Source organism: Sinocyclocheilus rhinocerous, unplaced genomic scaffold (genome assembly GCF_001515625.1).
Source record: "Sinocyclocheilus rhinocerous isolate Xijiao unplaced genomic scaffold, SAMN03320098_v1.1 scaffold1152, whole genome shotgun sequence".
NCBI lineage: Eukaryota > Metazoa > Chordata > Actinopteri > Cypriniformes > Cyprinidae > Sinocyclocheilus > Sinocyclocheilus rhinocerous.
In genome coordinates, this window is record NW_015625590.1 from 22,869 (window position 1) to 33,491 (window position 10,623).

The 10,623-nt window shown below is 33.2% G+C and overlaps 1 protein-coding gene across 1 annotated transcript; it reads right to left on the bottom strand.

The window, feature by feature from the left end:
- Position 1: 1 nt before the first annotated feature.
- On the bottom strand, positions 2 to 9,791 carry LOC107757066 (tripartite motif-containing protein 2-like). Its single transcript, XM_016574438.1, has 11 exons — positions 9,616 to 9,791; positions 7,814 to 8,054; positions 6,015 to 6,362; positions 4,624 to 5,014; positions 4,137 to 4,240; positions 3,874 to 4,041; positions 3,105 to 3,273; positions 2,946 to 3,005; positions 2,609 to 2,679; positions 2,234 to 2,374; positions 2 to 1,338 (listed from the first exon to the last, which is right to left on the bottom strand). Exons 1-11 carry the CDS (start codon positions 9,759 to 9,761, stop codon positions 1,186 to 1,188), a joined length of 1,992 nt encoding a protein of 663 aa, XP_016429924.1. The 5' UTR covers positions 9,762 to 9,791; the 3' UTR covers positions 2 to 1,185.
- Between the last annotated feature and the right edge of the window lie 832 nt (positions 9,792 to 10,623).

A 10,623-nucleotide genomic window follows, 5' to 3' on the forward strand; every position in this document is an offset into this window, starting at 1 on the left:
ATTCATTGCTTTTGTGTACTTAGTAGTATAACATCTGGGCCAGAATGATAAAACTGTCATTTCTAATGCAGTGATTTTTTTTATTTTTCATTCATTTGTTTACATTCATAATAAAACGAAATAAAAAATAATTAAAAAAACAGTAGTAAATGCTCCGTAATATGGTCAACTATGGCAAATTGTTCTTTTCGTAATTTGGCAACTTAAAATGTAAATTCATTTTCCCTTATTTTTTTAAGTTCATATCTTCGGCGTCTTGATATGACACATCCACATTCCTTTTAATGACATGGTGACTATCATGTGCGTTAAAAAAAAAAAAAACTCAAGTTGTACTTCACAACACGTTAGCTTTGCACACCTTGTGAAAACCACCGAAGGCATTGAACTGCAGTTAAACAAAACACTTCAACTTAGAAAAATAACATTATACCATTGTTTACAAAATAAATAAACTTGCTTTATAACCTTTTTACGTGAATAAAATGCATGCAATATGTAAATTGTGCTGTTGTGTTCAGTGATATGTAGAAAGCCCATGTGACGTATAGGCGTAGCTTTTAAAATCAGAGGCCTACAAGCAGTTTTACTAAAGCACATTGACAGCCGGATTACTTTAATATTGAGCTTCAGCGCACTAGAGAGAGTGGATCTCTGAAACCATTCTACAGCAAATCAATGGCGATCAGATTTACACCATATGATACAAATGCGTACACATGTACAGCTAGTCAATGCACAAAAGGCCAGTTTGATGTGAGATAGCGCCATCCGCAGGTCATTCTTAAGCCGTTGCATTAATGATTTGCCCAGAAAGCATTTATTGACCACCATTTAGTTCCCTGCAATTTAACGGAGGGGTTTGTCAAGCAGCATTTGAGGTTTGCAATAAAGACTTTTATAAAAGCATGCAGATAGCTGCCTTCGGTCACTGTTATATACACAGCGACTGTGTTATTTGCTTGGGTTCAATGTACATTCATTTAGGAAGTGACTATTAACACAAATCAATGCAAATTCATCAAATAGGGATGCAACATTCATGAAGCCCTGGGTTTGTTCACATCAGCATTAGTCAAATGGCTGGAATTTTGTGTGCAGAGACTTGTGCAAAGGAAAACATGAAATGCCAAAGAAGACTGTTGGAGCTTACAGTATATTTAACTCTTCCATCACGGCGAGTCTTTACTGCAGGTATCGGTAGACTTTGAAGCAGTGGTTTCCAGAGTCTGCCACGGCCACATGACCATCTGACGTGAGAGACAGACCCTGTGGACCGTACAAAGGATCCGCTGTCGTGTTGATGTATGACAGAAAAGAGCCAGAACTGTCGAACACCTAAATGACAAAAGATATAGGCATTAAATGTACTTTTACTAATTTATTACCATTAGCATTTTTAATGAATGTCCATAAAGTGAAATTTTTTTTTCATTAAAAAATATAATTTTACTATAAAACTGAAAGTAATTGCTGAAAGTATATACAAATATATAATTAAAAATTAAAATAGTGCTATGTGGGTTAAAATGGAATGTACTTTTTAGATTTTTTTTTTTGTTGTAAAAAATTACAAAAATATAATTATATTACAAAATATAATGAAATAAAAGGTCGTTGCAAAAATGTCTCAAAAAGTAAATTTTTTGGTCAACAAAAAAATTATATAAAATACAAATTAAATACAAAATAAAATTATACATAAAATAGGGCTAGGTGGCTGAAAGTAATGACGAAAGTGTCTTAGAAAAGTGGAATAGATTTTAAAAAAATTAAATATATAATTATGTTAAAAAATGAAATGAAATTAAGAAATAAAACACAGCTAGGTAGCTGAAAGTCATTGCAAAAAAAGTGGAATAGATTTTTTATTTACTGCTCAATAAATAAAAAATGTTTAATTATGTTATAAAATAAAATGAATATTATGAAATAAAATAGGGCTAGGTGGCTGAGAGTAATTGCAAAAAAAAAAAAAAATCTCAGAGAAATCATGCTGCTATTAGTTTTGATCTTTTGTTATCTAAAGCAATGGAATTCATACATTTCGAATTCTGACTTAAGTGTGTAAATACTTGAGTCATTGTATATAAACTGTAAAGTTTCCACATCATTTTAGAATGTTATTACATAAAATGTCAAAAATACATAAAAAAATTATTTGACTTTGCCCAAATTATAAAACTATTATACAATCACATTTAATATGAAATCAGAACATTCCACAGCTTACCTGTATCCTACTGTTACCCCAGTCTGCAACAATAATATTGCCATTGCCATCTACAGCCACGCCGGTGGGTGCGTTGAACTGGCCGTTCCCTTCACCATGTGAGCCAAATTTAAACAGGAACTCGCCATCAGCATTGTAAACCTGCAAGAAGCCATAAATCCAAAACAATCCACATTAAAATGACCAAAAAAGGGAAAAAAAGACCATGATAATGTAAAAGCAAAAGTTACATTAAAGGGTTAGTAACCCTTTAAAGTGACATTAATTAGAGGCAGAACCCAATAAAAACAGACAACAGATCTGGTTAGTGTTTGATGTTAATATGTTATGGCATGTGGTACAATTTACATAGTAAAAGAGAAGAGCTCAGCGTACCTTTACAGAATGATTGTGGAAGTCTGTCACAACAATTTCATTCTTGTTGTTTATGGCCACAAAATGAGGACCTTATGTCCATAGAAGGAGAAAGACAGAGAGAGAGCAACCATTACATTCTCAACGTGTTATGTTTCTAAGGAAATGTCCAGCAACACAGAGAACACTTGATTCATGCAATCTCTACCTACATACAAAAAAGAAAAAAATTCTCTCAGCATGTGGATAATCAATTGTCCTACGAGGCTTCCCATTTCATTTTAAGATGACCTCATTCAATAATCAATAATAACTATCCAAATGCACAAAATTAAAGTAATAATAAAAAAAAACTCACTGAAGGCAGGACCAGATTTACTCTGCTTTGGCTCTGTCGGTGTATTCGGAGTGCTTTTGTCTGCAGAGAGACAAAAATAGGCATTTGATCAAAATGTGATCTGGCCATGAATGAAATGCTGGAGACCAGTGTATCAGAAGACAAAATAAAAGATATTACCTGCAAATTGCCTCTCTGATGTTCCTTTGGCACCAAATTTGGTCACCAGTTTGCCATTGGATTGGAAAATGAAGACACAGCAGGCCTTGTTGTCTGCCGTGATAATATGACCATTCTTGTCCAAGGCCACTCCTTTAGGACCCATCAGCCGACCTGCACCGATTTTATTCTGTCAGAAAACCAAGAGAAACACATTCGCACATCACTAATTAATCAAATCAAAGTAGCAGACATTTATGGAGTAACACAAACAACATAAATTAGTAAAGGCTGAATGATGCTTGGAAAAAGTGAGTTCAATCATAATATATTTTTGAAACATTTCATACTAGTTTTAATATAATATTTTAAAAAAAATATATATATTTATATTATATACATATTGTATTATTAATATTTTACAATTAATAGTATTTATCATTTAATCATAATAATATTTTTTTTACTATTTTTTCCCCATCGCATGTTAATAAGAAGGGCACGTCTAGAAAGTATTTAAATACATGTTTTTGTATTGAAAGCTTTTGATGTTTAAAAGCTAATTCCTGACATAATGCTTTATTGTATTTTTTATGATGAATAAATAATATTATTTTACTTTAAAAATAAAAAATTATGACTTCTGGTATCATGTTTAATTTAATTTAATTTGATAATTTTAAAAAGGCATTACTGAACTATATAAACAGTATATATATATATATATATATATATAATTTAAAAAAAAAATTTTTTTATTAAAAACTATCATAAAAGAGCTGTAACTTACCTTAAACTTGCCGTCTGGAGAGAAGATGCTGAGCCACTTGTTGTCATAGTCGGCCACAATGATGTCGCCATTCAAGTCCACTGCAATGCCAGTGGGGCGCTGGAGCTGACCAGGGGAGCGACCTCTGACCCCGAACTTCAGTTTGAATTGACCATCATTAGAGAACACCTAGAAGATCACAGAATGCAGCAAATATAAGTGATTCTGGCCATGCGGTCCACATTTACTTGTTAAAAGTCGCCCGTCAGGATACTTAGTATTACTTGTATGCACTGGTTGTTGCTGTCAGCGACCACGATTCGGCCGTTGCTGGTGGTAGAGATGCCCTGCAGGTTGGAGAATTCCCCCCGCTCGCGACCCCTCGTCCCTGTCACATCAAATAAGACGTCAGCTGACACATTATGATGCAGAACAATAATAAAGCAGAATGCAGACATGACCTTTTCATCTTTATAGCTCAACTTTATTGCATTATTAAATGAATAATTCCAGTGACATTGAAGTTTTTTAGATTTTATACATTTCCATAGCCTGGAATCTCATATGGTAAAAATATAAATTTTTCTGACCAAAATATAATTCAAATATACTGTATGCTAAATATATGTTGTAAATCTTGCCGATTAAGGAAATATATTTTTCATGTTATAAAATCAATTTTCATCAAATACCAAAATATATTACAAAAAGTACATTTAAAATATATTTAGGACAATCTGAAATGTATCTGAAAATGTAATCTCCACTCACCCACTCTGTAGATGAGTTCATCCTCTATGGGATTCTCCTTCTTCTTCGTTGTACTGTACATACTTGAGGGTCTGCGCACCGCCTTCTGGCGCACATGTCCTCCACCCCCTCCACCTCCTCCGGGTGACTTCACGCGTCTCTTCACATCATCGGGCGACTGCGGGGCGTCGCAGGGTTTGACAGCCCGCAGGCGGAAGGGGCTGCCTCTTACGGGCTGCCCGTAGAGCAGGATGGAGAAGGAGAACTCGCCCTCTGAGCGGAGAGTGTAGCCGATCTCATAAGTGCCGTTCTTGTTGTCTGTTATGTCCGTTTCGGTGACGGTTCCATCTGCACCACTGATCTGAGCCCTCAGTGCAGCATTTCCAGTCTTTACTAGCTCACCGTCTTTGTCCTAGTGAAGGCAGTTAGAGGCTTAAGTTACAAACCTAATCAACCTACAGCATTTATTACAAGGACAGTCTGTCTGAAAACAACATGTGCTTTTTATCTTGCTCAAGGGCACAATGGTGTTTTTTATAGATCAAACCTACAACATTAGATAGTAATTAAAAAAAAAAAATATATATAATCAATAAAACTGTTAATCTCTTAAGTAAATTACATATAATTTTATACATTTTTATTATATATTTTTTATTTTTTTTTTTAAAATCAATAGCATAAGAGACTTCTTTAAAAAACATTACAAGTCTTACTGATCCCAAACTTTTGAGCGGTAGTGTATATATATACATATACACATAGTATTTCATATTTTAATAAATTTAAAGTAAATTTAAAGTAATAAAATAAAAAATATAATAAAAAAAATATATAAAAACATTATATTTTAATTAACATATAAAAGTGATATAAATAAAATAAAATAAATGAAACAATAAATGTGTTTATTTAATAAATGTAATACTTTTTAATCACATATCTGTGTAATTCATTTTCATGAACAATGTTTAGATGTTTTAAATAATATTTAAATAATAAATAATTTGTTAATAATAAATAAATAAATATTTTCATAAATTTCAATAACAAAAATACACAACGATTAAAATTTAATCTATGAACATAAGTAATACATTTATTATAATATTAAATATATACATTTATACACTTTTAATTGTATTTTTATATATTTAAAAATATTTAAAGACATGTAATGTTATAAAATAATTTTATAATGTATTGCCTAAATTTATAAAAATAATTATTCATTTATTATTGATTATTTACCTGAATTTTTTATGAGCGCATCTCTAATTAGGACTATAAATAACTATATAAACGTCTTGTTCAATGCAACTTATAGCAGACACAACAGGAAACCCGCTTAGATTCAACAGTTCTGAAATTTACAGTATGTTTTCAAACTGAACTTAAACATCATCACTAACCTTAGTGGTCACTGTAACAGTGGTATTTTGCCCGACAACAGCATGTCTGAGACCCTCTCCAGTAGCCACGCTGGTGTGGCCCACGGTGCTGGTGGTGAGCAGGACTCCCAGGTTCTGGATGGAGCGGCGCAGCCCCTCTGTCTCCACCTGACAGTCCAGGTGGCCGTTCTCATGGGGCTGCTCAGGGAAGGCGTGGCGGGCCAGAGCACTCATCCGCTCTCCCATCTGCTTCTGCACCAGGAGCACCTCAGTGGGGCTGCCGTGGTTCAGCGCCTGCTCTGTGAAGCTACAATTGCTCTGGATGTTTTCCTTCCCTTGTAGTAGTGCATTGAGTTGGGCCTGCAGCACCTGCAACAACATAAGCAACTGATTATAATTACAGCAGATGTCTGTTCAATAAAATAAAAATAAAATAATGTATTTTAAATATCTGAGTTTTAAACTTAAAAAAAAAAAAGATTCCATGTATAAAGAAATGTTGCTTTGGCAACTAACTGAAAAAAAAAAAAATTATATATATATATGATTTAGCAAAATTACTGGAACTAAAACTGAAAAATATATATTACAAAAAAATAATGTAACACAATTACTAAAACCTAAATCAAAGTTAAATTGAAAATTGAAAATATAAAAATAAAAGCTAATTTGAAATATTAATAAATACAATAAATTTGCTTGATGTATTCATATGCACATAAATAAAATAATATTTAAATAATAAATAATGTCAATAATAAATTATTATTTTAATACATATAAATTCTGTTTTTTATTATTTTATTTTTTTCTGACATGTTGGTGTTATATATATATATACACTATTATAACTACAATAAGTTAATAAATATTTCCACTGGTAAATTACTAGTGTGGTTATTGTTATCTTAAAATATAAAAAATAGTTTTAGGAAATTAAAATAAAGGTAAAATAAAATTAAATATAAATATTAGATCAATAACTTAAACTTAAAAAGCCTTGGCAACTAACTGAAATTAATAAAATTTAAACTAAAATTACTCAAGCTAAAACTGAAATAAAAATGAAGCTAAACTTGAACCAAAAATTGAACCAAAATGAAAAAAAAACTGAAAATATAAAAATTTATGCTAATTCAAAATATTAATAAATACCATGATAGTATATAAATAATACTAAAATACCACTGCCAGTAAAGAAATTGCTCGGGTTATTCATATGCACATAACTACAAATTATAATATCTCCGACTTGAAATTCGCAAATACCACTTGCGACTTTTCCTATCGCCACTTAAAGGGATAGTTCACCCAAAAATGAAACTTCTGTCATTAATTACTCACCCTCATGTCGTTCCAAACCTGTAAGATCTTCGTTCATCTTCGGAACACAAATTAAGATATTTTTGATGAAATCCGACAGCTTTTTGACCCTGCATAGACAGCAAGGGAACTACTACGTTCAAGCCCCAGAAACATAGTAAGAACATCGTTAAAATAGTCCATGTGACATCAGTGGTTCAACTGTAATTTTATGAAGCTACGAGAAAACTTTTTGAGTGGAAAGAAAACAAAAATAATCACTTTATTCAACAATTTCTTCTTGCTGTCTATGCAAGAACGCTCTCGGATTTCATCAAAAATATCTTAATTTGTGTTCCGAAGATGAACAAAGATCTTACAGATTTGGAACGACATTAGGGTGAGTAATTAATGACAGAATTTTAATTTTTTGGGTGAACTATCCCCCACATGTCTGCGTATATACATGTAGTTCATAGTAGGAGGCCACTGCTCTATTCTCATCTGTACAAGCTTACCTTGCCCTCATGGTTGGGGCAGGAGAGGGGCGGGGCATATGTAGCAGCACCGGCTGACTCCAGCCCACTAGAGGCCTCGGGACGGGTGCAGTCCTGCTCCCTCTGCAACACCTCCATCAGATTAGTTATGAAGAAATTGTTCTGCAGTGCTGCAACACCCTTTTCAGGCAGGATGGAGGTCTGTCTGCACACTGGGCAGGAGAGGGTCAAGGACTGAGGGGGGATGTAGTTCTGGAGGCATCTGTGATGGAAAGGGTGTAAAAACAAGTGCAAGACTTAAAAACAAGCGGTAAAGACTTCCCTCTAAGGTCAAATTAATTGTAAATGCACCGGGCGTATTCCAAGACATGATCAATCCATCTAGTGGTCTGTCTGTGTTCAATTTTTCAGTCTCATTTTAATTTTAGCGGTAAATATTTTGACAGGATGATAGAAAGTAAGAGAAATGAGAGCAGGACACATGATTTGTTGACAGAAGCGGAAAAAAACGGAGGCTCACATTCCAGCCCAGTGATGGCAAAGGGAATATGGTCATCTCTGTTTTTGCCTTACTGGGCGGTTTTTAAACATGATCTCATATGACAGCCATTCTAAAGTGAAATCCAGCATCTGTGCAATTCCTTTGCCATTATATTGGAAGTCCTGGAAGAGCTTGAAGTCAAACTGTGTTCACTGGCACGTTGGAGCTGAGCGGGGCTTTTCAATTTATTCTCTATAGGAGCTGAGCAGCAGACCTGCACAGAGGATTGTGGGGTTGACAACAAATCAGACCAAGTGGTGAGAGTGTTGAATGTTGAACTTATGGAAATGAGAGGCTAAAAACAATGGGAGGCAGCCAGGATTTAAAAAAAAAAAAAGTGTATTAAATTCACACTGAATGTGTACTCTGACAATTCAGAAATATAGTTTGTTTTCTTTATTTTATTATTATTTAATTAATTAAAAATTTTATATTTTAATTTAACAATTATTATATTATAATAATTATGTAAATCTTATCTCAATATGGCTAGACTGTGGCAGCATTAAACAAAACAGTGTGTTAATTTGACTATGCGTATTCAGACATCAATTTTTTTATTATAATTGAATTACGGTATTATTGAATAATTGTATTTTTTATTTAAAGGTGACATATCATGAAAATCTGACTTTTCCAAGTTTTAAGTGCTATAATCAGGTCCCCGGTGCATCTACCAACCAAGGAAACGTGAAAAAGATTAATCCAGTACTTTGTTTTGGTAAGACTTTTTCTGCAAGCGTCTGAAAAAACGAGCGCGTCTGATTTCGCTCCCTTGGTGACGTGGCAAAGGGATCTCATTATAATATTACCGCCCCTTAATCTCTAAGTTTCCACCCATGGCACCGTCATTTTGATTTAGCAAGTGACAACGGTGTAATGCCATGGCATAAGTTTGAGCAAAACATGCTAACTGTTCTGCCTTTGGCTGCACATTTGACACAATCAGTATTGTATAAAGCGCAAATAAAGGTGACTTGACTTGACCTTAGTTCGCTCTGCTATAATACAATATTACAAAAAAATTAAGATGTACAGTCATGTGTTATGTTTCAGTTAGTTACTCCCAACACTGGATCATCTTCAAGACAACCAGACTGCTGTGATTTTACAGACACACCCACCCCTAAAGCGGCAGTGTTTTGGCCAGCATTTATCAGATTTCTTCCACACCAGTGAACACAGACAGTCTTTAGCATACTGTGAAAGCAGCATTCAGGCTATGATTGCGTGATTGTAATAATTTGTTCATTCATGCACAAGGGACTTTCTATTGAGATACCTTTCACAGAAGGTGTGCAGGCAGGGCAGGACTTTGGGATTGTGGTAGTGCTCCAGACAGATGCTACACATCAGGAACTGCTTGTCTATTTGACGCACCACTGGGCTGGTGCTGCCGCTTTCCCGCTTAGCCATCGTGAGAGGCATTCAAATGAAGAGACAGAGGCCTCTCAGACTATAAGAGAGAGACAGAATGAACGGTAATCTTTGAATACAGCTGTAGGTCTATTTCATCTTTAAAATCCCATGTATGTACATATGACCACTAAATACAATGAAACAATATTTCCTCACTTTTTTTTTTTTTGCGCAATTTTACAAATATTGTTTCATTGCATTTTTTGCACATTTCGCACAATTACATAACACAGTCTGATTAGAAATGATGCACAGTAAAAATATTCTAGTAATATTTACATAGATTTTTGATCACGTCATATTTTATCTGAAATATGTCCTCCAGTAAAAAAAAAAAAAGTAATAATTCAACATTTTATGATGTAGTTTCATATTGAAAGTCCATGACAAGGGTAAAACAAAAAAAACAAGCATTTAAAAATTTGCAACACATTTCTTTATACAACACCACCATTCCAAATCTTGGGGTCAGTAAGATTTTTTTAAATTAATTCATATCTTTATTTAGCAACAATGCATTACATTGATCAAAAGTGAGAGTAAAGACATTTATAATGTTACAAAATATTTCTATTTCAAATGAACTATTTCGAATTTTCTATTAATCAAAGAAAAAAAATTATCGCTGTTTCCACAAAAATATTAAGCTGCACAAATGTTTTCAACATTGATAATAATAAAAAATGTTTCTTGAGCATCAAATCAGCATATTAAAATGACACGAATTAAATTTAATGTAATTAAATTTCATAATTTAATTTAATTTAATAATTATGATTTAATTTTGTAAAATTATTCAAGATATTATTTTATATATGGCTATCAAAAAAGACCTAAAATAGCATTTGGATGGGGACTGAACCGTTTCACT

Excerpts from the sequence above, each read along its gene's own strand:
- LOC107757066 (XM_016574438.1), bottom strand. The coding sequence starts at position 9,761 with ATGCCTCTCACGATGGCTAAGCGGGAAAGCGGCAGCACCAGCCCAGTG. Across the intron at positions 3,274-3,873 it reads CTCCAGACGGCAAGTTTAAG|AATAAAATCGGTGCAGGTCG; the intron begins GTAAGTTACAGC and ends GTTTTCTGACAG. Across the intron at positions 3,006-3,104 it reads ATCAGAGAGGCAATTTGCAG|ACAAAAGCACTCCGAATACA; the intron begins GTAATATCTTTT and ends GTCTCTCTGCAG.